Source organism: Mobula hypostoma, chromosome 18 (genome assembly GCF_963921235.1).
Source record: "Mobula hypostoma chromosome 18, sMobHyp1.1, whole genome shotgun sequence".
NCBI classification, from domain to species: domain Eukaryota; kingdom Metazoa; phylum Chordata; class Chondrichthyes; order Myliobatiformes; family Myliobatidae; genus Mobula; species Mobula hypostoma.
Window position 1 is genome coordinate 51,714,754 of NC_086114.1, and position 26,179 is coordinate 51,740,932.

Consider the following 26,179-nt stretch of genomic DNA (forward strand, 5'->3'; position numbering starts at 1 on the left):
CTACTCCTGCACCTATTTTCTATGCTTCTATAACAGATGGATGTGTTCACCATCAGTACGACTGCGACTTTCTTTAGCAAATAAAACTGCAGATGGAGGAATGTGAAATAAAACAAAATTGCTGGAAGAACTCAGGCAGTCAAGCAGCATCTATGGAAAGAGAAACCGATGAACCCTTTGGTAAGAGCCCCTTCCTCAGAATTGGGGGTGGGGGAAATAGAGGGATGTTAGCTTTCAGAACAGAGCTGGTGGGGAGGAGTGAGATGTAAAGCAAGACACTTTATCGGGTTTGGTTAAGACAGCTCATCTATAAGGAGCATAAGAGCTGACAAGTGGGGAAAAATTTTAAAGAACCTGACGAGAAAGGGCATCAGAGTGAATTGAAGTGAATTGACTTTATTATTTACATCCTTCATATACATGAGGAGTAAAAATCTTAACGTCTCTGTCTAAATGTGCAATTATAGTAATTTATAATAAATATTACATACAACAGGATAGTCAGTATAACATAGAAATACAGTTGCATCAGCATGAATTAAGCAGTCTGGTGGCCTGGTGGAAGAAGCTGTCCCCAAGCCTGTTGGTCCTGGCTTTTATGCTGCAGTACTGTTTCCCGGATGGTAGCTGCTGGAACAGTTTGAGGTTGGGTGGCTCGGATCTCCAATGATCCTTTGGGCTCTCTTAACGCACCTGTCTTTGTAAATGTCCTGAATAGTGGGAAGTTCACATCTACAGATGTGCTGGGCTGTCTGCACCACTCTCTGCAGAATCCTGCGATTAAGGGAAATACAGTTCCCATACCAGGCAGTGATGCAGCCAGTCAGGATGCTCTCAATTGTGCCCCTGTAGAAAGTTCTTAGGATTTGGGGGCTCATACCAAATGTCCTCAACTGTCTGAGGTGAAAGAGGCACTGTTGTGCCTTTTTCACCACACAGCCGGTATGCACAGACCACGTGAGATCCTTGGTGATGTTTATGCTGAGGAACTTAAAGCTGTTCACCCTCTCAACCCCAGATCCATTGATGTCAATAGGGGTTAGCCTGTCTCCAATGAAAAACAATGACCAAGTGATTTAGCTGAAGTTGGACAACTCATTCTTCATTGCAGATAGAACATAAGATGTCATTCCTCTAGTTTACATTATTTACATTGGGAGTGGAGATGAAGATGAAGAACCATTTCAATGGTTCTCTCAAACTATGTCGTGTTTAAATTTAGAAAAAATTAGAAGTGTCATTTATGATCCTTCCATTAAATTTGAAGAGACTTGGAGGCCATTTATTCAATATTTTCATATGTTGTAGTTTGACTCTCTCCAATTCTATTCTGCTACTTTTAAATATATGGAGAGAGGAGCGGAGTTAATGACACTATTGGTTTTATCTGATGTTACGTAATAGCCTATTTCTTTTTCTTTTTTTAGTTTAGTTGATTAGTTTGATTTAGATTAGGGTATTTTTTTTCCTATTGGGGAATATTTTTTTCCTTTTTTCTTTTTCCATGATATTTTTGTATATTTTTTTTCTATATTTGTACTTTGTAAGATTTTGGGAGGTTAATTAACTGTGTTTTTATCTATATATACTAATTATTAACAACGTAATCCCAATAGCTTTGTATCAATTCTTGGTATTGTTTGAGAAAGAAAAGAATTGGCTTGTCCATAGAGGGCAGGTTGTGGTATTAGATGAAGCATGTTCTGCCTGGAGGTTGGTGACCAGTGGTGTTCTGCAGGGATCTGTTCTGGGTCCCCTGCTCTTTGTGATTTTTTTAGTGATTTGGGTGAGCAAGTAGAAGAGTGAGTTAGTAAGTCTGCAGATGGCACAAAGGTTTGTGGAGTTGTGGACGGTGTGGAAGGTTGTCTCAGGTTACAACAGGACATTGACCAGATGCAGAACTGAGCTGAGGAGTAGCAGATGGAGCTCAACCTGGTGAAGTGTGAAGTGATTCACTTTGGAAGGTCAAATTCAAAGGCAGAATAGAGGATTAACGGCAAGATTCTTAGCAGAGTGAAGGAACAGAAGGATGTTGCGGCTCCACGTCCACAGATCCCTCAAAGTTGCCACGCTAATTGGTAGGGTGGTTAAAGGCATATGGAGTGTTAGCCTTTACCAGTCAGGGGACTGAGTTCAAGAGGGACGAGGTAATGTTGCAGCTTTATAAAACCCTGATTAGGCCGTACTTGGAATATTTTGTTCGGTTTTGATCACCTGATTATAAGAAGAATGTAAAAGCTTTAGGGTGCAGAGGAGATTTACCAGGATGCTGCCTGGATTAGACAGCGTGTTTTATGAGGATAGGTTGAGTGAGCTAGGGTTTTTCTCTTTGGAGTGAAGGAGGATGAGAGGTAATTTGATAGATGTGTATTAGATGATAAGAGAGATAGATTGAATGGATAGCTAAAGACCTTTCTCCAGGGTGGGAAGGCTAATACCAGATGCCATAACGTTAAGATGATTGGAAGAAAGTTTGGGGGGGGAATGACAGAGGTAAGTTTTTTTACACAAAGTGGTAAGTGTGTGGAATGCCCGGCCAGGGATGGTGGTAGAGGCAGATACATTAGGGTCACTTGAGAGACTCTTTAAGAGATAGGCACATGGATGATAGAAAAGTGGAGGCCTATGTAGGAGGGAAGAGTTAGATCAATCTTAGAGTAGCTGAAGAGGTTGGAAAAACATCGTGGGTCAGACAGCCTGTACTGTGCTGTACCAATCTATGTTCCATGAATCCCTGCTTCACCTGGAAAGATGATTGGGTGCTTGGATGGTGGGAAGAGGTGAAAACACATGTTATATCACCTCAAAGTTGCTGGTGAACGCAGCAGGCCAGGCCTAACGAAGGATGGTGGGAAAAGGTGAAAACGCAAGTGTCATATCACCTCAAAGTTGCTGGTGAACACAGCAGGCCAGTCCTGACAAAGGGTCTCGGCCTGAAACGTTGACTGCACCTCTTCCTACAGATGCTGCCTGGCCTGCTGCGTCCACCAGCAACTTTGATGTGTGTTGCTTGAATTTCCAGCATCTGCAGAATTCCTGTTGTTTGTGTTATATCACCTGAAGTTTTGTAAGGAAAGTGCCATAATGGACAAGGCTTGTGGGAATAGAAGATTCACTTGGAAAGTGAGAAGGGAATAGCCACTGCAAAATACTGAATAGGGAGGTGAGGTGATGGAAACTACAGAAAATGATCTGTTGAACACAGAGACTGGGAGTGTGGAAGGTGAGAACTGGTGTGTACAGGAAATTGGTGACATGTGGTCAAGGGCTGTTAATGTTAACAACAGTAGGAGAAGCACAGATCAGGAAGACGTATCAGAGGCACCAGTATGAAAACTGTCATCATCAGAATGGAGGTGATAGAGACAGAAGTACTGAGCGTACATAAGGGAATATTAGTTTGAATTGGTATTATGGTCTGCATAGGCATTGTGGACTGAAGTGCTTGTCCCAGTGCTGTACTGTTCATTGTTCCTTACAGGAAGTGTAATCAAGATAGCTGTAAGTCTGTTTAGCCAGTCTACCTCCTGAGATGGAGACAGAGAGATCCAGAGGCAAAGATTGACCATGTGAAAGGGGGGGGGGGGCGCAGAAGGGCGCAGGGAGGAAATTAGCAGCAAAAGTAATGAAATTGTATGTTTCAGGTCCACAGCACCACTGACCTGCTGAAGAAAATGTGGAGGTTGGTTCTGAGTGAATGGAGTACTGCAAGCTCAGAAGGGGATGAGTTAGAGTGCAACAGAGAAGTGGAATAGCCACAGTGGTCAATGTCACGTTAGCAATGAATAGATAGAGAGAGGACCATTGGCCAAAGGGGTGTTTGCAGTGGATCAGGAATATTGAAGATGGAGCAAATGCTCCAGAGTTTGGGGTGAAGGCTCCTGGCCAAAGAAATGGACACAGAGCTAGAGGAAGAAGAGGTCAGGGTGTCATGCCAAGCTCAGAATTCATTAGATGGGACATAGGGGGTTAAGCTGAGGCTTCTGTTGAGATCTGATTACTCAGGGTCAACGAGCAAAAGATTAGAGGGGTGGTGAAAACACAGTGCTGGTGAGACTGGGGAAGGAGATGTGGTCTAAGGAAAGAAGGGGAGAAATTTCTGGGGGGTATATGGAAAGCAAGAGTTGAAAATTATCATCTTTGAATCTGACAAGAAAGAGAAAAGCCATCTAATGCAGACAGGCCAATGGCACTGTGGCAGGCTCTGGAGCTCAGCAGAGAAGGGTAAAGTCAGGCAGAGGGATTGCGATAGGAGACTCGATATTAGGGGGACAGACAGAAGATTCTGTGGTGGCAAAAGAGAAGCTAAGATGGTATGTAACCTCCCAGATGCTATAGTCTAGGATGTCTCAGAGTGGTTACAGATGATTCTCAAGAGGGAAGGTGAGCAGCCCGAGGTTGTGGTGCCCATTTACACCAATGACATAGGAAGAAAGGGGGAAAAGAGGTCCTGTGCAGTGAGTTTACGGAGTTAGGGAAGAGGCTGAGGAGCAGGACCTCCAAGGTAGTCATCTCTGGATTACTCCCAGTGCTGTGCTAGTCAGGGCAGGAATAGGATGACAGGTGAATGAGTGGCTGAAGAAGTGGTGCAGAGGCAGGGTTTCAGAGTTATGAATCATCTCTGGGGAAGTTGTGACCTGTGCAAAAAGGATAGCTTACATCTGAACCCAAAGGAGGCCAATATCATTGTGGGCAGGTTTGCTGGAGCTGTTGAGGAGGGTTTGAACTAAGTTGGGAGGAGGATGGGAACTGGAGCGATGGGGCAGTAGGGATACAAGTTGAAGCAGTGTGTAGTGAGACTTGAGGATGGATAGGCAGGTGACAGGGCAAAATTGCAGTCAGTGGGATGAATTGAAGTGTAACATGGGGGAAAAATTGAAAGGGGTGATTAATATAGGACTAAAGGTGTTATATTTGAATACACGGAGTATATGGTATGAGGAAGATGCGCTTGTAGTGCAGTTACTAGAGATTGGCAGTTATGACATCATTTTACATGGCTGAAAGAAGATTGTAGTTAGGAGCTTAACATCTTGGAGCATAAGGACAGGTAGGTAGGCAGAGGGGGTGGGTGACTCTCTTGGTACAAAATAAAATCAAATCATTAGAAAGAGATGAAATGGGATTGGAAGACATTGAATTCTTGTGGTTAGTTAAGGAACTCCAAGGGTAAAAAGACCCTGACGGGAGTTATATACAGGCCCCGAACAGTAGCCAGGATGTGGGATAGAAATTTCAACGGGAAATAAAACAAGGTATGTAAAAAGGGCAATGTTGTGATATTCAAGGGGGATTTCAATATGTAGGTAGATTGGAAAAATCAGATTGCTGCGGGATCCCAAGAGAGGGAATTGGTAGAATCCTTACGAGATGGCTTTGTAGAGCAGCTTGTGGTTGAGCCCACAAGGGAAAGGTAATTCTGGATTAGGTGATGTGTAATGAACCTGATTTGATTAGGGAGCTCAAGGTAAGGGAACCCAGAGGAGACAGTGATTATAATATGATAAAATTCACCCTGCAGCTTGAAAGGGAGAGGATAAAGTCAGATGTATCGGTATTACATTGGAGTGAAGGGAATTGCAGAGGCACACAACAGGAGCCGGGTAAAGGTGATTGGAAGGGTACTCTAGCAGGGATGATGGCAAAACACCAATGGCTGGAGTTCTGGAGGCAATTTGGAAGGTGCAGGATAAATACATCCCAAAGATGAAAATGTATTTTAAAGGAAGGATGAGGCAACTGTGGGTGACAAGGGAAGTCAAAGACAGCATAAAAGTAAAAATGAGATCACATAATATAGTAAAAATTAGTGGAAAGTTAGAGAATTGAGAAGCTTTTAAAAACCAACAGAAGGCAACAAAAAAAAAACTACAAGGAGAGTAAAAATGAAATATGAAGGTAAGCTAGGCAAAAACAACAAAGAGGTTCCCAAAAGATTTTTAAGATACAGTATATAAATAGTAAAAGAGGTGAGAGTGGATATTGGACCACTGGAAAGGTAGTAATAGGGAACAAAGAAAAGGCAGAAGAACTTCATACGTATTTTGCGACAGCCTTCACTGTGGAAGATACTAGCAGAATCCCAGGAATTCAAGAGTGTCGGGGGCAGGAGTGAGTGTGGATGGTATTACCAAGGAGAAGGTGCTTGGGAAGCTGAGAGGTCTGAAGGGAGATAAATCACCTGGACCAGATGGACTCCACCCCAGGGTTCTGAATGAGGTAGCTGGAGAGATTGTGGAGGCATTAATAATGATCTTTCAAGAAACACTAGATTCTGGAATAGTTCTGGAGGACTGGAAAATTGCAAGTTTCACTCCACTTTAAGAAGAGAGGGAAGCAGAAGAAAATAAATTAAAGCCCAGTTAGCCTGACTTCAGCGATCGGAAAGATGTTGGAGTTCATTATTAAAGATGAGGTTCCGACATACTTGGCGGCATATTATAAATCAGGCCAAAGTCGGTATTGCTTCTTTAAGGGTAAATCTTGCCTGACAAATGTGTCGTAATTCTTTAAGAAAATAACAGGCAGGATAAGCAAAGGAGAGTCGGTGGATGTTGTTTACTTGGATTTTCAGAAGGCTTTTGACAAGGTGCCACACATGAGGCTGCTTGACAAGATAAGAGCCCATGGTATTACAGGAAAGATACTAGCATGGTTAGAAGTTTGGCTGACTGGCAGCAGGCAAAGTGTCAGATTAAATGCCTATTCTGGTTGGCTCCCAGTGACAAATGGTGTTCTGTAGGGATTGGTATTGGAGCCGCTGCTTTTCACATTATATATAAATGATTTGGATGACAGAATTGATGGCTTTTTGGCGAAGTTTGTAGATGATACAATGACAGGTGAAGGGCCAGGTAGTGCTGAGGAAGTAAGGAATCTGCAGATGGACTTCGACAGATTGGAAGAATGGGCAAAGAAGCGGCAGATGGAATATATTGTGGGGAAATGTATGGGCATGTACTTTGGTAGAAGGAATAAGGATATAGACCATTTTCTAAACAGGGAGAAAATTCAAAAATCTTAAGTGCAAAGGGATTTGTCAGTCCTCATGCAGGTTTCCCTAAAGGTTAACTTTCAGGTTGAGTCAGTGGTAAGGAAGGCAAATGCAATGTTAGCATTTATTTCAAGCAAACTAGAATATAGTCATAGTCATAGTCATACTTTATTGATCCCGGGGGAAATTGGTTTTCGTTACAGTTGCATCATAAAAAATAAATAGTAATAGAACCATAAATAGTTAAATAGTAATATGTAAATTATGCCAGGAAATAAGTCCAGGACCAGCCTATCGGCTCAGGGTGTCTGACCTTCCAAGGGAGGAGTTGTAAAGTTTGATGGCCACAGGCAGGAATGACTTCCTATGACGCTCTGTGTTGCATCTCGGTGGAATAAGTCTCTGGCTGAATGTACTCCTGTGCCCACCCAGTACATTATGTAGTGGATGGGAGACATTGACCAAGATGGCATGCAACTTAGACAGCATCTTCTTTTCAGACACCACCGTCAGAGAGTCCAGTTCCATCCCCACAACATCACTGGCCTTATGAATGAGTTTGTTGATTCTGTTGGTGTCTGCTACCCTCAGCCTGCTGCCCCAGCACACAACAGCAAACATGATCGCACTGGCCACCACAGACTCGTAGAACATCCTCAGCATCGTCCGGCAGATGTTAAAGGACCTCAGTCTCCTCAGGAAATAGAGACGGCTCTGACCCTTCTTGTAGACAGCCTCAGTGTTCTTAGACCAGTCCAGTTTATTGTCAATTCGTAAAGAGCAAGGATGTGATGCTGAGGCTTTACGGGACAGTTTTCAGACCGAGCAGAGTATTGTGAGCAATTTTGGGCCACTATCTGGGAAAAGATGTGCTAACATTGGAGACAGTCCAGAGGAACTTCACGCAAATTACTCCAGGAATGAAAGATTACTGTATGAGGACTGTTTGATGACTCTGGGCCTGCACTCACTGGAGTTTAGAAGTAAGAGGGGGGATCTCATTGAAACCTATTGAATATTGAAAGGCTTAGACAGAGTGGATGTGGAGAGATGCTTCCCATCGTGGGTGAGTCTGAGACCAGAGGACACAGTCTCAGAACAGAGGGACATCTGTTTAGAACAGAAGTGAGAAGGAAGTTCTTTAGGCAGGGAGTGGTGACTCCATGGAATTCATTGCTCTGGATGGCTGTAGGAGCCAAACTATTGACTATATTTAAAGCAAAGGTTGACAATTTCCTGGTTAGTCAGGGTGGCAAAGGTTATGTGAAGAAGGCAGAAAAATGGGGTTGAGAGGGATAATAAATCAGCCATGATCGAATGGCAGAGCAGATTCGATGGGTCGAGTGGTACAATTCTGCTCCTGTGCCTTATGGCCTCATGATCTTTAGAGCAGTTCATATAATCAACCCAGCTGCAGCTTTAAGAACGATCTGGCACTGGCTTGTCGAATGTTACAGTGCTCCAGAGGTAATAGAAAGTGCACTTTTCAAGAAGCTGGGCAGCTTTCCAAAGATTGCAAATAAAGATAGCTATAAGATAAGAGAATTTGGGGATTTGTTAATGGAGCTGTTTGCAGCAAAGGAAGATGGTTATCTGCCTGGCTTAGCTTACTTAGACATTGCTGTAACATTAGTTCTATTGCTGAAAAGCTGTCACATTCTTTGCAAGAGAAATAGATTTGTCAAGGTTCAAAGTATAAAGAGGAGTATTGAGTCACATATTCCCTCCTTTTTGTTTTTCATTTATTTCATCTGCCATCAAGCTAAAATGAAAAAATGACCCAGCTTTGCTCTTCCCAACCATAGCTCAACTCGAAGCAAGAAACCTCCTCTAAAGCACACAAACATTAGGACTGTAGTGTCAGTCCACAAGACCACTGTCTCCCAACCTACAGGTCAGAATGAAACTGTACTTCAAGATGACCCAGCAAAACATTGCCCCATGCATAATAAACCTCACCCATTGCGGAGTGCCATGGCTTTAGGCTAAAAACCATTGAGGAATGAAAAGCTTATCTGAAAGAGCAAGGGATTTGCTTCAAATGCTGTTCTTCATCATCACATTTCACACGTAAATGCAAGACCAAATAAGGTGTGATGAATGCAACAACGTTCACTGTTCAGCTCTTGCACCATCCATGTTAACCTTAAAAAAAAAGGTAAACTCAAGTTCACAGCCTCAACATGGTCTTTTGCAAAGCATCAGTATCAGCAGAACAGATGAAGGCTGCCTTGGGCTCACAGTCTTCAAAAGGACAGAGGAAGATCATAAACTTGCACTCGCTTTCAAAGATGAACTTGTTCTTAGGACTGTAGAACAACAGGTCTCCCAAGATGAGCCCAACAGCTTTAAGTTTCCCAAACCACTTCTGCCCAACAATAGAGAACAAGCCTTGACTCACCTCTCTTCTCTGTGGAGCATGTTTGATCAAAAGCTGAAGATAAAAGAGTAGTTTGTTTCTTTCACCAAGAAGATATTTGACAATGACCTTGCAGTGCTAGCCCTTCCACTGACTAAGGGAAAAGAAAGCTGGTATCTACCCACTTTTGGAGTCTTCCACTCCAAAAAGATAGACCAGATCATGATGGTTTTCAACTCTGGTGCACAACACGGTGGCATCAATCTGAATAACATGCTGCTCATTGCACCAGACTTGAATATCAACCATAACAGGGTCCAATGAAGTTGAGTGTTCACACGGCCAGATCAGTGGAGTATGGACCTACAGAGCATAATCCCACAGATCACACTTCCAGATCTGTCCAAGCCTCATAGTTCACCAACACCAATCAACTGTCACAACCGTGGATTCAGCAGCACAGTAGATATGGCAATTGCGCTCGTGAATAAGCACGTGTCAGTTAATTATTTCATTGTGATAGTATTTAACTCCATTCATTCCATTGTAGTGTTTGCTGAAACTTGAACACAGCACAGCAACGCTTCACTTCCTGTTTGCATTTGGCCTTGCCTGAGAAATTGGACTCTCGAGTCAACTGACTCTGAAGACCGGCGGTATTCGTTTTATATTTAGTTATTCCTTTCAGCCACAGTGTTGGCTTCGTTTTCCATTTGAGAGTTTTACTTAATGGCCCTGTTTGGCCTAGCACTTAGTGTTTTCTTTTCCCTTTAACTCTTTTCGCATTAAATTCTGTGAACTATCGACCCGCTGCAGTGTCTCTCACTCTGCACTTGGGCCATATCCGAACCGCGGTGACATCAACTGGTTCACAGGGCCGGTGTTCCTGTACAAACCACAGTCTACTTGCTGCACACAACCAAATCTATATGAGCTAATTGATCCTGATGCTGATAGAGACATTCAACCACAAGTGACAAGCTAGGCCACTGGCACAACGGATAGGGTGCTGACCTCAGGGAGGTTGGAAAAATTCTCTTTCTGGAACTCCTTGCAAAGAGTACTTGCAACTCTCGTTCATATAGTTTACTCTTTAAAGCCTACCACTTAGCTTCCTATCAAGTGTAGAAGTTGGCATGAGATTAGCTTGAGACCCCACACCACTGGAGTACTTTCCAAGGCAATGAACATAATAATCCAATTTGTGCATACAACCACCTTCTCTGATGAATTAGAAATTCGTTTTGAGGGAGGAAACCTCAACAAGAACAACCCACTCACTAAATTGAATCCAATCTTAGGCAAAAGCAGCCTGCTCAGAGTTACAGGAAGATTAAGATATGTAGATTTGAGCAGCTCGGAAGAGAACCCCATTATCTTGCTTTGCAAGCATCACACCTCCATGTTATTCATATGACATTATCATGAACAACTGGAGAATCAAGGATACACATTCACAGACAGAGACAATAGAGCTGCTGGTATATGACTGGAGGCAAGCATCCTGTCAGATTCCTTCCTGCCCAACCCTTTACCTTTCCCACCAACCTGACTTCACCTATTACTTTCTAGCCTCCTACCTCTCACCCCACCTTTTTATTCTGGCATTGTCCCCCTTCATTTCCCAACCCAAAGAAGAGTCTTGGCTTGCGACATTGACCATTCATTCATTTCTACAGATACTGCCTGACCAGCTGAGTTCCTCCAGCATTTTGAATGTGTTGCGCAGGAGCTGCACAAGTAACATTTTGCATGACTGTGCCACTTGTCGTGAATTGTGGGGTAGGTGGAAAGGCAAATGATGCCAGACTTGCCAGAGGAGTGACTAAGCACCTCTGCACCCTTCACATCCACTGGTCAGCATGTCTTTGGTCCTCGGACTGTGGTTAGTTGATGTACACGAGGAGGTTTTGCTCATAGCAACCTGAGTACTCAAGGTGCTCACATAGAAATGATTGAGTCCGTGGATATGGACTAATGGACTGGGATGTTCTTTGCCATCTGTGATCCCTCTGAAGGACAATACTCTGACTGTGGTATGACTTTTGATGGTGCTTGCCATGACCGTGAGTTGCAGAAAGCATCAAAGGCCTCTAAGGTGCAGAGGTACATCACCAGCCAAGGCTGCACTGAGGAGTTTAATCCGCCACACACCGCACACATAGGCAGCGCATGGGAGCACGACTGGACTGTCGAGGAGAATCTTGGACTCTAGGCCTACATGCACAAGATCTTCCAGTTTGAGTCAAAAGGTTTGATGCACTCTCATGCCAGAAGAAATGGCAATTATCAACTTGAGGCCATTGGTTCCAGTCTCTGCAGACGCAGACTCACCTAACATCCTTACTTCTATGATACTTCTCACACAACAACATATTGCTCCGGCCCCAACTGGAAACTTTGCAGAAAATGACCTCTATAAACAGCAATGGCTTCAAGCGCAGAATTTAGCTGACCAATTCTGGAGGTGATGGGAACAAGAATACCCGCAGACACTGCAAGTTTGTCACAAGTGGCAAGTCATGCTCTAACACTGAAGACAGTAATGTAAACACAAAATAATCTGCAGATGCTGGGGTCAAAGCAACACTCACAACACGCTGGAGGAACTCAGCAGGTCGGGTAGCATCCATGGAAAAGATCGGTTGACGTTTCGGGTCGGAATCCTGACAAAGGGTTCCGGCCCGAAACGTCGACCAATCTTTTCCTTGGATGCTGCCCAACCTGCTGAGTTCCTCCAGCGTGTTGTGAGTGAAGACAGTAATGTCGTGCTTCTGAAAGGCAGCAGAGTAGCCCAAAATGACTGGTCTATGGCATTAATGACACACACTTTTTCAACTGAAGATGGTGGAGTTTGCAAAGTAAGAGTTCAAAGTGATAAAGCAAGGGTCAAGCAAGAAATTTTTCAGGCCTGTGTCTGAGATTGTTCTTTCTGAAAAAGCAGGACTGAGGGCTATGGGTAACCCTAGGTAACTTCTAAGGTAAGGACATGTTCGGCACAGCTTTGTGAGCCAAAGGGCCTGTATTATGCTGTAGGTTTTCTATGTTTCTATGAACTTTGTATCCTGTTCCATTAAATATCTGTGGCATTTTCATAGATGCCAAGTGTGGCGTGTTCAGTCTTTTATTTTGAAATATAACCATGCTGACTTTAATTTTGAAGTTCAATTGAACCACATCAGGACAACCATTTTGTTTTTAGTATTGGTTTTATTTTCGTCAGACTGAAGCACATATACATGATTCTTTGTGGCCTTTCTTTAATTTGTTCAATCGAAATCATCTGTAAGTGTTGTTTTACATCATAAAGAAGCACAATATCTGAGCAATATTTTACTTAATATTGTGGAAAAGTTTATTCCTGATTATCAATGTAGTGTTTAACTAGCCTTGGTAATTTAAGGAATGCTTACATATTAATCTTCTCACAAACATTAAAACTTTGTTTACTCATGTTGTGTATAATTTTTGGTTATTTTACATGTAAGTCAAGCTTCATGTATGCCTAACTTCTTATGAATGTGTCACTTAATCATCGTAAGTTTTGCTGCATTAAGTACTTATGATACTTTTTCTGGTTCTCTCTCAGTTTTACTCCAATTCCATTATACATGTGAGTGCTGCCCAATAAAGCACCAGTATATTATCACTATATCCTGACTCCCGTGTCAAGGTATACTTCCTACTTCACACTCGAGGAGAGCAGTACAGACAGAATGGACCCGGCAATAAATGCTGGTCTTACAGGTGATGCCCAGATCATGGGAGTGAAGATTAAAAAGAATTAATTTGTTATATTTCATCTAGGGTTGCAACTCTCAGCAGATTATCTCCTGTGCTCACAGCTTCCTTCATCTAAATCCTTCGGTTAAGCCACAACAGGAGGTTAGTAGCTCCCCATGCCCGGAGCCTGCTACCCACGCAACACCGGGTGCTGGTACCCACTGGAGTCCCAGTCTGGTCTGTGCCCTCATACCAAGCACTTTCAGAACTCTATGTTATGACGTGATTGCCACCCATTCTAAACTGTAAGGAATCCTCTCCCAGTCTGCTCAGCCTCTCATACATAAAACCTGCCAGCCTGGCATCATATTCTCTGTACTTCCTCTATCTCTTTCATGGAAAGGTAGCCGTAACTCAATGTCGCGAGAAAGCTGGTTCATGGGTTTGGTAAGTGAGACAGAAGGCACTGATTACGACTAAGTATATTAATATTTTTTTCACAAACAGTAAAACAGTCTACCAAACATCAAAGCCCCCTCCCCAAATTACACAAACTACAAAACTAAACATTTAACAAACAGATACTTTGCTAAGAGTGTGCGAGGGCCCTCCTATCTGCAGCATACTTTCCCAATGGTTCTTCAGCACTGGGTGCCATCTCAGTGTGCAGCAGGCCTCAGGGATGAAAGAAAAGAGGCCGAGCCTCCAGCATGTGCTATTCTTATACCCTAGAGGTGCTTGAAACCAGACACCAGTGCCATGGCACACAAGGCAACCACAGGGAAAGAGCTGCTGCATTCTTCAAACAGGCCAATTGATGATCGACGTGGTAGAAGCATTTTTCGACTTACAGGTAACTAGTCCCCCTATGATACTCAAATGCAGACTGATCTTGGCCCTGTACAGTTGCATTAAACTTTTTTATTCCAATAATGCATTGGTTTTGTAAGTAAACCTCCTATATACCATACGTCATCCAAATTGTTCTCTGCATCTGCATGCCGGCCTAGGTGCAAGTGATGTAATGTACTCAGACTGTGGAAAAAAAAAATCCGGTTTAAGATGATGCAGCCAAAGACATACTTACCGGTATTTCAAAAGCAAACGATTTCAATAAAAACATTATTAATAATACTTTTCAAAGAAAATTGCGGTAAAGTATCACCACAAGCAATGAAAAAGTGAGTGAGGGGAAAGCAAATTTGCGAGATGTGCCTTGCTGGTGTGCTGCAAAAGCAATGGACTTGGAGTTGGAGCCGTGTTGGTTAGAGTGAATGATTCAGAGGGGAGAAGGTTTGGAGGAGTTCTAATGCCCGTCTAGCTAACCCAGGTATGAGGGTAGATCGCCTTAAATGCCAGGCCGGATTGGAGTGGTCAAGAATGGGCTCTTCCGTAGTGAAATCCAGGTCCGAAACAAATCAATGGAGTGACATGTTCGAGGCCTAGAGCGGTTTGCCAGCGGCGGGGCCTGGGTCCTAGTGTGAGGCTCAGACAATTTAAACGCTGGCCCAGATAGTGTGCAAGCTTCTCTTTCCACAATGCTAAGGTTGTAAGACTGTCCCCGGCTGCTGTGCTTCGTGTCTGTGAACTTTGCGGCGATTTGCCCTGTTAATATGATGAACTGAATACCGAGGCTTTGGGCCTACTCTGGGAATTTGGATCTCAGGACTCAATTTGTTTCGGAATGCTGAAGTTGATGGTTTCTATTGTTTATATGATTTTTTTTCTCTTTCTCTGTGGGCACTGGGGAGAGGGTGGTCTTATTTTTTCAATTGGGTTCCTTGTTTTGTGACTGCCTGTAAGCAAACATAGCTCAAGGTTGTATAATTTATGCATTCTTTGATAATAAATGCACTTTGAAACTTTGAATTACTACAGCCTTTCCAGTTCCTAATGGAGCTTTTGGAAGGGATTCCACAAGAACGAGGTGTAGGCATTCCCACACCTCACCACCCAAGAGTTCATAGCCACACTCATGCAATTCCTGACTCCAGATCCCAGGGATATCCTGAAATTCCTCACTGAAGTCCACATGGGTGATTTGAGAAATTATTTTCCATTTTGTTGCTGAGCTGTCCTCCCCAGGGTTAGCTTTGCACCTGGAGGAGTTTCTGGGTCCATTTCCTCATCAAACAACCTGGCAAGTGACTGGGTGAAGGAGGAGTTAGATGTTAAATTAGAGACAGGACCAAAAGAAAACTTCTGAACTACCTGTGTGAATCTCAGAATAGTGACTGGCTCAGGCCACACTGGGACCTGTGGAAATACTTTCATTCAGCGGATTGGGACTGACCCCGATTGACTGCACGGCCCTGCCTCATGTCCTTGGGGCCAATGATACAATAAATCACTTTGAACTGGATTGCTGCCACATTCAGTGTGAAGGACTCTGATGGCTGGGCCCCAGCTGTACAAATGCCAGGAGTTAAGGTAACTATTCATTTATGTGTAACTCAAAAACTGTACAATACTCTCACTGTTTTATTTCAAAATGATAAAAAAGTTGGTTGAAACTGCAGTAACAAATTTGACTATTTAAACTATAATGAAATTATGAAAATGAAGTAATTAATGAATTAATGAAAATGAAGTAATTAATGAATTACTGATCGGTCAGTAATTTATCCAGCAGCGGAGGGACAAAAATGGCAAAAGCGGCTCTTATTGAAAGGCCATGGGAGTCTTTATCAGATCGGCAGGTAACAGCCATTGAATTCATTCTGCTTATTACTGTGGTTCTCGCTGCCTGTGACACATTCACTGACGAGGCTCCTCGCTGCTTCTGGCACCCAGACCGACACTCAACAGCAGTGACACCCTCTTTCCACGTAACAGGGGCAAGTGACAGTCACTGCACAGGAGAGGGGGCAGAAACACCAGGCATTCAGTAACAAAGGGCAGAGCACGGCTCCGGGCTGTCAGCGGCGCTGTTGTTACCTTAATTCAGTAATGGCCCAGTTCTTCACTCCCTCCGACCCACGCATCATCCTTTAAACCAGCAGCAGCTCTCACCCCTCTGGGGGTCAACGTCCTGATTATAATCCAATCTAGCACTTTGGCAATAATTGGGAGATAAATTTTGCCAATAAATAAATAGTTCTGATGTACTGGATTGATGGGTTTACCCTGGAAGCACGGACATACGTCCGCCAGTAGTGTAGCCTCATCCCATGCAGTGGGTGATGAGCCCAGGAATTTCCTGTAAGCTGTCCTGCGCAAGGTACTCCCCAGGGAAAGAACTCCCGAAAATCCCTTGGATGAATAAAATTGAGTGGGTGGAGGAACTGGGGAAGAGAAGTGGCTTGTTTTGCTGTTGTTTTGTTTGTTGTTGTTGTTTGTGTTGTTCTGCTGAGCATTGTGGGTGTGCTATATTGGCGCTGGAACGTGTGGCGAGCTGCCCCAGCACATCCTTAGTTGTTAATGCAAGCAGCACATTTCTCTGTTTCTTTTGAAGCACCTGTGATAACTGAATAAATGAATCTGAATCCTGAGGAATGAGGCGTTGCATTTTGGCACATTAATAATAAGACCCTGAAAGACAGGAGCAGAATTTATTGGTAGTGTCTGAGGAAGTACTGTCGACAGGGAGGATGTAGTGGCACAGCTGGTAGGGTGGCTGCCTCACAGCTCGTGATCCTGATCTCCGGCAGTGTTCGAGTGGCATTTCTCCCACATTTCCTCCTCGTGACCAACTGCCTTTCCCCAGGCTGCTCATTTCCGCCCACGCCATGCCGCGAGCTAGCATGTCAACCTCCCCTCCTGTGTAGGTAAGAGGTAGACTCTGGGAACGATAGGAATGTGGGGAGAACAAAATAGAGGGTAAGTGGGTGTTTGGCTTCCCAAAGTCCAACCCTATGTCCCTGTTGTGAGAGGTGGAAATGGGCAAGGCCGGCCAACAGCGCTCTGGAGAAGCTGTACAGGCCAATCCCCTGTACAGTGGATTGCAGACTTGTTGATGAACTTCAACCACACCATTGACTTCAGAGGAGGACAGAGATGGGAGGCCATCGAATGCCTACGCTCCACCGGGAGCTAAGGGCAGAGGTAAGGAAATAAGTGGGTGCTTGGTCAGCACAGACTGTGCACTGATAGACCCATTTCTGTGTTGTGACTTTAACGACTTTCATCTGTGACCCAGGTGGTAACAGTGTGCACAGGACACTTGCTTTAATTAGCTGGGGGATGGAAGTAAACAGATCAGATTAACGATTTGCTTATTTGTCACATGCACATCAAACCATACAGTGGAATACGTCGTTTGCACTGAGGATGTGTTGGGGGCAGCCTGTGAGTGTCTCCACACTTTCCACGCCACAATTTACTAATCCTAACCTGTACATCTTTGGAATGTGGGCGGACACAGGAACACCCGGTTGAAGTCCCATTGCCTGGAATGGAACCATATCACCAAGTGGTTAAGTTGGATTTGTTTCCCAAGGAATACAGAGGCTGCAGGAACACTTTGACAGAGGAATTCAACAATCATGAGGATATAGAAGGGGTAGCATTTTCTCAACAGCATTGTCTGCTAATGGGCAAAAGTTCAGCTCAGGACTAGGAGGTATAGATAGGAACTCCAGAAGAATGTTTCATCCAAAGGCTGGCTGGAATATGGGATTTACCGTCTGGGGAGCTGTTGGGGGTAGGATGGAGACACCCACTTCTACAATAAAGTACCATTTATTTACTTAGAGAGACAGCATGGTAACAGAGCCTTCCAGCCCAATGAGCCCGCGACACCCAACTACACCCATGTGACAATTAACCTACTAACCCGCAAGTCTTTGGAATGTGGGAGGAAAGTTAGGTGACCAAAGGCACAGAAGGCTACGGGCCCAGTATTTGAGCACTGGGAAGTGGACGAGTATGGGCAGGTACTATGGTCAGATCATAAAAGATCATGGGTTATTCCTGGGGCTGGAGAGAATAAGGGATGTGGAAAAGAAAGCTGGAACAGGAAACCCAAATTCAGATGATCACCATTGATTTTATTGTATAGCACCGGGGTCCCCAACCTTTTTTGCACCGCGGACCAGTTTAATATTGACAACATTCTTGCGGACCGGCCGACCGGGGGGTGTTCAAGTAGGGTTAAACTCACCTCAACATGTCTTTTACAGTTAGGGTTGCCAACTTTCTCACTCCCAAATAAGGGACGAAAGTAGCAGTCAAATCCTGGGATACGTATATTTACCCCAGAAAGACTACCATGACCATGAAGCCTTGCGCGGACACCTATGTGCGTATGCATGATGCGTGCATGCACATACGTGCCAATTAATTTCCCCCCACAAATCCGCTTTGGCTTAATCTTCCCGACTATACGGTACATACATTATTTCTACTTTATATAGGCTGTGCATTTAAAATATAATTCCTGCTTTTACTATATGTTAGTGTTCTTTTAGGTTTTATGTGTTATTTGGTATAATTTGGTAGGTTATTTTTTTGGGTCTGGGAATGCTCAAAAATTTTTTCCATATAAATTAATGGTAATTGCTTTTTTGCTTTACGCCATTTTGGCACGAAAGGTTTCATAGGAACGCTCTACCTTAGCGGGGGAAATACGGGACAAACCAATTTAGCCCAACATACAGGATGTCCCGGCAAATATGGGACAGTTGGCAACCCTATGTTCAAGTTCAACAGTGCGTGACAGGGAATGAGGAAAGGTGCAGCTGACTCGTATCGTTTCCTCACGGCCCGGTACCGGTCCGCGGCCCGGTGGTTGGGGACCACTGTTATAGCAGAGCAGGCTCAATGTATCAGATGGCCTATGCATGCTTGAAGATTTGTTTTCATATGCAGTATGGACACTGTGGGCCAAACAGTGGCAGAATTGAATATGGAATTCTTTCTCTTCCTTTCTCCCTTTCACTCCCTCTCCCCCCACCACCAAACAGGTCCAATCAAACCCTCTCCAGGGTGCGACCATCTCCCCAGCCAGAAGAGGTCTGTCTCATGAGGAGCAGCTCTCTAGCCAACCCCAATGCAGCTCCAACTGCCTCCTCATGCCAATACCTTGGGACCAGGCAGAGGTAGAGAGCGTGGAGTAGAGAGCCCAGGCGCAGGCTGAGAAGGAATGCAAGTCACTGGTCAATGGGCTGGAAGACAGAGTCAATGAGCTGAGGGTAACACTGAGGCAGAAAGGGTCAGCTAGTGAGAGGCATCAGTCTGTGGGGTGAGAGTGGATATCCTAGACACAGCCCCACACCCCTCCTCCTGTCTGTATCTGCAGAGACTAAGATTCTGCAATAAAACTACACGCTTGACACAACCAGTCCGCACTCCTGCCTGCCATCTCCATTGAAAAGATGGAGAAAATTTTCCCAATCAGAGTGAGGGTGGGAAGGGGGGAGTGTAAAATGTTACAGAGACAGGAAGTGGTGTAGAGTCCAGAGGGATTCACAGAGAAAGGGAAGGGTGCACCTTCAGATGGGTTCACAGAGAAAGGGAGGGGCACAGTCAGAGGGGTTCATGGAGACAGGGTGGGGCAGTAGGAGGGGTTCACAGAGACAGAGAGGGGCACTTGGCCAGAAGGTTTACAGAGACAGGGTGGGGCAGTCTGAGGGGTTCACAGAGACAGGGAGGGGCACTTGGCCAGTGGGTTTCACAGAGACAGGGAGGGGCATAGCCAGGGGGGTTCACGGAGACAGGGGCAGTCTGAGGGGTTCACAGAGACAGGGAGGGGCATAGCCAGGGGGGGTTCACGGAGACAGGGGCAGTCTGAGGGGTTCACAGAGACAGGGAGGGGCATAGCCAGGGGGGTTCACGGAGACAGGGGCAGTCTGAGGGGTTCACAGAGACAGGGAGGGGCATAGCCAGGGGGGGTTCACGGAGACAGGGGCAGTCTGAGGCGTTCACAGAGACAGGGAGGGGCACTTGGCCAGAGGGTTTCACAGAGACAGGGAGGGGCACAGCCAGGGGGGTTCACGGAGACAGGGGCAGTCTGAGGGGTTCACAGAGACAGGGAGGGGCATAGCCAGGGGGGGTTCACGGAGACAGGGGCAGTCTGAGGCGTTCACAGAGACAGGGAGGGGCACTTGGCCAGAGGGTTTCACAGAGACAGGGAGGGGCACAGCCAGGGGGGTTCACGGAGACAGGGGCAGCCTGAGGGGTTCACAGAGACAGGGAGGGGCATAGCCAGGGGGGGTTCACGGAGACAGGGGCAGTCTGAGGCGTTCAGAGATAGGGAGGGGTACTTGGCCAGAGGGTTTCACAGAGACAGGGAGGGGCACACCTGGGGGGGTTCACGGAGGCAGGGGCAGTCTGAGGGGTTCACAGAGACAGGGAGGGGCACAGCCAGGGGGGTTCATGGAGACAGGGGCAGTCTGAAGGGTTCACAGAGACAGGGAGGGGCACAGCCAGGGGGGTTCACGGAGACAGGAGCAGTCTGAGGGGTTCACAGAGACAGGGAGGGGCACTTGGCCGGAAGGTTCACGGAGACAGGGAAGGGAGGGGCAGAGGGCTGGAGTAGGTCACAGAATGGGACTGAAATAAATCGACAGATAAATCTCTAAGGGGATGATTTATTAGAAAAGGTGACCTTCGTGGAGTTGGGTTATGGAGCTGCAGTCTTGTTCCCAAGGAGAAGCCTCACTCCTCAGTGGATGACCAAATTCAGCAACTTCTGGTCTTGAGTGAGGGAACTCAGGAACTGCAGTCCGTTCTCGGTGAAGAGGTTGTTCATCACCCTGTGTGCAGTGAGGATCAGAGGGAGGAGAGAGTCCAGTTCAGTTCCTTCAGCAGGATTTCCTAACGGTAGTGAAATTATTTAAGAGTGGCAGGGTCATCCACTATGGAAAGAGAGCCTTCAACCCAACTGGTCCATCCTGACCGGGTTCGGCCCATATCCCTCTAAATCTTTTTGTCAAATTACCTGTCCAAGTACCCTTTAGATGTTGTTAATGTACATTCAAGGGATAAAGTCCCAACCAATCTCCAGAACTTAGTTCCTTGAGTCCCAGCAAGTTCCTCATAAATCTCTTCTGCACTCTTTCCACCTTAATGGTTTCTCTCCCACAGTGGGGTAACCAAAAGTAAACACAATACTCCAAGTGTTGTCAACTGCAACGTGACATCTCAAGTTCTCTACTCTGATGAAGGTCAGCATGCCACACACCTTCTGCACCACCGTCCACCTGTGATGTCACGTTCAGGGAACTACGCACCTGTGCACCTAGTTTTCACCAGAGTGTCAGAGGCTGTGGGAAGACCTAATGGAGGTTTATGAAATGATGAGATTCGTAAATATGGAATTCTGTCAGAATCTTTTTCCCAGGGTGGAAAAGCCAAGTACTAGAGGGCAGAGGTTTAAGGGAGATGTGTAAGGCAAGTTTCTTTCACACAGGGAGCGGCGGGTGCCGGGATTCCTGGAATGCCCTGCTGGCAGGGAGGAGGGGGGTGTTGGAAGAAGATATAATAGTGGTGTTTAAGAGGATCTTAGACACAGAAACTGGAGAGAGCGGAGGGGTATGGATCACTTGCAAGCAGATGTGATTTAGTTTGGCATCATGTTACAAACAGACTCAGAGAGTTATAGAGCAATACAGCACAGATACAGTCCCATCTGCCCAATGAGTACATGTTGACCATGGTGCCCACCCAGCTAGTCCCGATCTCCTGCATTTTTCTCAGACCCTCTAAGTGTTTCTTTAAAGATATTACTGTACCTGCCTCAACCACTTCCTCTGAAAGCTCGTTCCATCCTCTTGGTGAAAACCTAGGTTCCTTTTAAAGCTTTCCTTTCTCACCACATCGTTCCCAAAACAGGGTGACCAAAGCTGTACACAGTACTCCAGGTGTGGCCTCACCAGTGACATACAAATGCAACATAATGTCATTACTCCGGTACTTAAAGCCCTGACTGATGAAGGTCAGTGTGCTAACAGCCTTTTTCACCACCTTGTCTACCTGTGAGGGTGGGACAAAGAGCATGATCCCATACACTATGTTTTAAATTCAATGTTCAAGGGGTGACAAGGAGGAAACAACACGGGAGGAGCAGGACGAGGGACGGTAAGGAGTGAGGGGTGGCAAGTGGAAGTAATGCAGGAGGGGACAGTGTGTAGGGAGTGGTATGGGAGGAGTGGTGAGGAGGGAAGGGTGAAGCAGAGGGGTGGTGGGAGGGAGCAGTGTGAGAGAGGGGTGTGGAAGGAGTGGTGAGGAGGGAGCCATGTGGGAGAGGGGTGATGAGGGTGGAGGGGTGTGGGAGAGTGGCAGTGAGGAGGGAGTGGTAGGGGGAGAGAGGTGGTGAAGAGGGAGCCACGTGGAAGAGGGGCAGTGAGGAGGGAGTGGTAGGGGAGAGGCGTGGTGAGGAGGAAGCCGTGTGGGAGAGGGGTGGTGCGGGTAGAGGAGTGTGGGAGACTGGCAGTGAGGAGGAAGCCGTGTGGGAGAGTGGCAGTGAGGAGGGAGTGGTAGGGGAGAGGGGTGCTGGGAGGTGGGAGGGAGCGGTGTAGGAGAGGAATAGTGAGGAGAGAAGGCGGTGAGGATTGGGAATAGTGGGAGACGGAAACTCACCGAAGTTTCTGCAGCCGATGGCAGGTTTTGACAAGATTGGAGATGTGGGGCAGGGAGGTGTCGGTGATCAAGTTGTTTGACAGCTTCAGGTGGCGGATGGACCTTTGGACCCCAAGTGCGTTGACCAGTTCTGGGACAGAGGCATCTGTGAGTCCATTGGAGGAGAGTCTAGGAGAGAGAGGCGATGTGTCAGTGCATGCTGGGGGTGGGGGTGTTGGGGAGAGGGTTTGTAGGGTGGAAAGGGCTTGTGGAGTGGGAGAGAGGTGTTGGGAAGGGATGAAGGGGAAGAAAGAGGGTAGGAAAGAGGGGGTGGGAAGGGAGGATAAAGAGAGAAGTGGGTGAATGAGAGAGAGAAAAAAAGAAAGAAAAAGCAAGAGTTTCTCTCACCCTAGCATACGGAGTCTTGATGTGCTGAGACTGGCAGAAAGATCCTTCACCCCCTCGTCCCCCACACTGTTCTCATCCAGGCTGAGCCAGTGGAGTCGGTCGCAAACACTCAGTAGTTTACAGAGGACGGGGACAATGGCGCTGGTCAGCCTGTTCCTCGTCAACCTGTGGGAGAGAGGGTACACAATACGGGGACCACACCACTTGTTGTAGGACAAAACATGGGTGGGGATGATGCAGAGTACTGGAGTGAGCAAGGATGCCTGGCTGAGTGGTGCTGCAACAATAATCACTCATCGAGCGTCGAGTTTTTCAGTTTAGTGTTAGTTAATTTTGAGAGGGAGAACAATGTCACACCCACGCGCGCCCCAACATCTCCAAATGACCCTGTAATCTCAGTCTGTGACACTCATACCCTTGAAGAGGGTGAACCCACAGAAAGTCCCTGGTCCACACAGTATACCTGGCCAAGTGCTAAGGGTCTGGGCAGACCAAATGGCTGGAGTACTTACGGAATCTTCAATCTCTCTTTTCTGTGCTTTATAGGGTCCCATCTCTTATACTGCAGGGCTTTCAAGAGGTTTGTTATGTTGCAAATCAGCACCTGCCTCAAAGGTGACCTGCGTCTGCTTCAATATGCCTATCATTCCCTGGTGCCAGGGTCACGCACGTCTCATAAAGGGCAGTCTCGGAGGAGAGGGTGAGCAACCAGATGTCGTGGTTCAACGTGGTACTAATGGCATTGGCTGGAGCAGGGGTGAGGTTCTGTAAAGTGATTTTAGGGAGTTAAGTAGAAAATTTTAAAAAAACAGAGTTTCCAGGGTTGTAATCTCAAGATTATAACTCACACCACATACTGGTGAGGTGAGAAATAGATACATGGTGAAATTCAATATGTGTTTAAGGAGCTAGTGCAAAAGAGAGGGCTTCAGATTTATTGATTCTTGGGCTCCCCTCAAGGAGAGTTGGTATCTGTACAAACACCATGCTTTTCATCTGAACTGGAGGGGAACTAACATCATCACCAGGAAGTTTGCTAGTGGTACTCAACCAAACAATAGGAAGGTTAAAGGGAGCCATGACATGTCCTTGGCAAGTAGATTAAGAAGAATCCCAAGGCATTTTATTCTTTTATTAAGAAAAAAAGGCAAAAAATTTATACGATCTGAAGAGAAACAACTTTGTCATGGTTTGGAGGCTTGTGTGCCTCAATGACTCAGAGAGCTATGCTGGCTGGAGCCAGGGCTTTATGCTTTGGTTCTTGGTAAGGGTCACCCATGCCAAACAGGTCAAAGGGTAGAGGTCAGACTAAGAGTGGTTCATCGGTCCTCCACACTGGGGGTTCAGCTCAGGACTTACAACCCTGATTGGGCAAACAAAATTATTAAAGAAACAGCAGTGAAGAATCCTTCTACATCTGAGTATGATGGTATTCCTGAGTCTCCACCCAGGGCTTGCATGACTGAGAGTTGTGAAAACTGAGAGTAAGCTATTGACACATTGAAGGAAGCCCTGAACACCACCAGAGACAGGACTTTCGCTGCTGCCCTAAATGCCAGTGGTGTAACAAGTAGTATTTTTTTCAGAAAAAAAGATAACTGAGGAGACAGTAGGTCTATTCAAGGACAAAGGAGGAAATTTGTGCTTGCAGTCAGGGATATTGGCTGAAGTACTAAATGAGAACCTTGTGCCAGTATTTACCAAGAAGAATTTGAAGGATGAAAAAAACATGATGGTACGTGCTAATTTGCTGCGGCATTTTAAGATTAAGTAGGTTGTGCTGCTGGGTTTCTGAGAAGTATTAAGGTGGATAAATCCCCAGGGCCCGATTGCATATGAAAGAAGCAAGTGAGGAAAATGCTGGGCCATTTGACAAAGATCTTTGTGTCCTTGCTAGCAACAGGCAAGGTCATGGAAGACTGGAGAGTAATGTTGTGCTTTTGTTCAAGATGGGAGAAAGGAATAATCCAGGTAATTATAGGCCAGTGAGCTTCACATCTATGGTGAGGAAGTTACTGGAGAGAATACTGAGAGATAAAATTAATGTGCATTTGGAAAGGCATGGCCTGTTTCGGACAGTCAGCATGGCAGTATGCAGGACAGGTCATGCTTTACAAACTTGTTTGAGATTTTTGAGGCGACAAAGGTGCTTGATGAAGGTAAGGCAGTGAACGTTATCTACACAGACTTTTAGTAAGACATTTAATAAGATCCCTCATGGTAGGTTGATTCAGAACATAAAGGTGCATGGGATCCAGTGTGAATTGCAAGTTTGGATTTGGAACTGGTTTGCCCATAGAAGGTAAAACAGAGGGGTGGAAGGCGTTTCTTTGGCTGGGGGTTTGTGACCAAGAATCAGTGCTGGAACCTTTGTTATATATATAGGTACTCTCACTCTCACAAATTTCTACAGGTGTACTGTGGAGAGCACTGTACCGATTGCAACACCATCTGGTACGGAGGGGACAATGCATAGGATCGGCAAAAGCTGCAGAAAGTTGTAAACTCAGCCAGCACTACCCCAACACCGAGGTCACCCTGAAAAGGTGATGCCTCAGAAAGGCAGCATCCATCATTAAGGACCTCCATCTACCCAAGACAGGCCCCCTTCTCATTGTTACCATCAAGGAAGAGGTACAGGAATCTAAAGACACACAGTTAATATTTCAGGAGCATGTTCTTTCCCTCCGCCATCAGATTTCTAAATGGACAATGAATCCATAAACTCACTATTTTTGCTCTTTTTTCCATTACATGGTAATTTAACTTCTTATATGTATTGTTTATTGTAACCTATAGTTTTTACGATTTTTTTATTGTTATGTATTGCAATGCACTGCTGCCATAAAACAACAAATTTCATGATATATATCAGAGGTATTAAACCTGATTCTGATACAGTAGGCACATTAATAATATTTAAAAGGACAGGTCATAAATAGGAGAGATTTTAAAGCCTAAGATTAACCTTATTTGCCACATGCACATCAAAATATACAGTGATATACATCACTTACATCCGAGCATGTGTTGGGGTCAGCCCACAACTGTCACTCTGCTTCTGTCAGCAACATAGCATGCCCACAATTTAACAATCCTAACCCATGTCTTTGGCATGTGGGTGGAAAACAAAGCACCTGGAGGAGATCTACACGGTCACGGGAAGAACGTACTAACTACTTACAGGCAGTGGCAGG

At 45.5% G+C, this 26,179-nt stretch overlaps 1 protein-coding gene across 4 annotated transcripts in view; it reads right to left on the reverse strand.

Annotated features, from left to right (window-relative positions):
• Window positions 1-12,566: 12,566 nt before the first annotated feature.
• LOC134358530 (NACHT, LRR and PYD domains-containing protein 12-like) overlaps window positions 12,567-26,179 on the reverse strand; it is a 39,207-nt gene continuing 25,594 nt past the window's right edge. For 3 of the 4 annotated variants that reach the window (XM_063070856.1, XM_063070855.1, XM_063070853.1), the window contains 3 exons: window positions 22,983-23,147; window positions 22,596-22,763; window positions 12,567-14,111 (listed from right to left, as the gene is read on the reverse strand). In XM_063070856.1, coding sequence (XP_062926926.1) covers window positions 13,988-14,111; window positions 22,596-22,763; window positions 22,983-23,147 — 457 coding nt within the window. In that variant the 3' untranslated portion in view covers window positions 12,567-13,987. Of the gene's footprint in view, window positions 14,112-20,406; window positions 20,771-22,595; window positions 22,764-22,982; window positions 23,148-26,179 lie in introns of those variants that run through there. The other variant, XM_063070854.1, reaches the window with a different exon arrangement.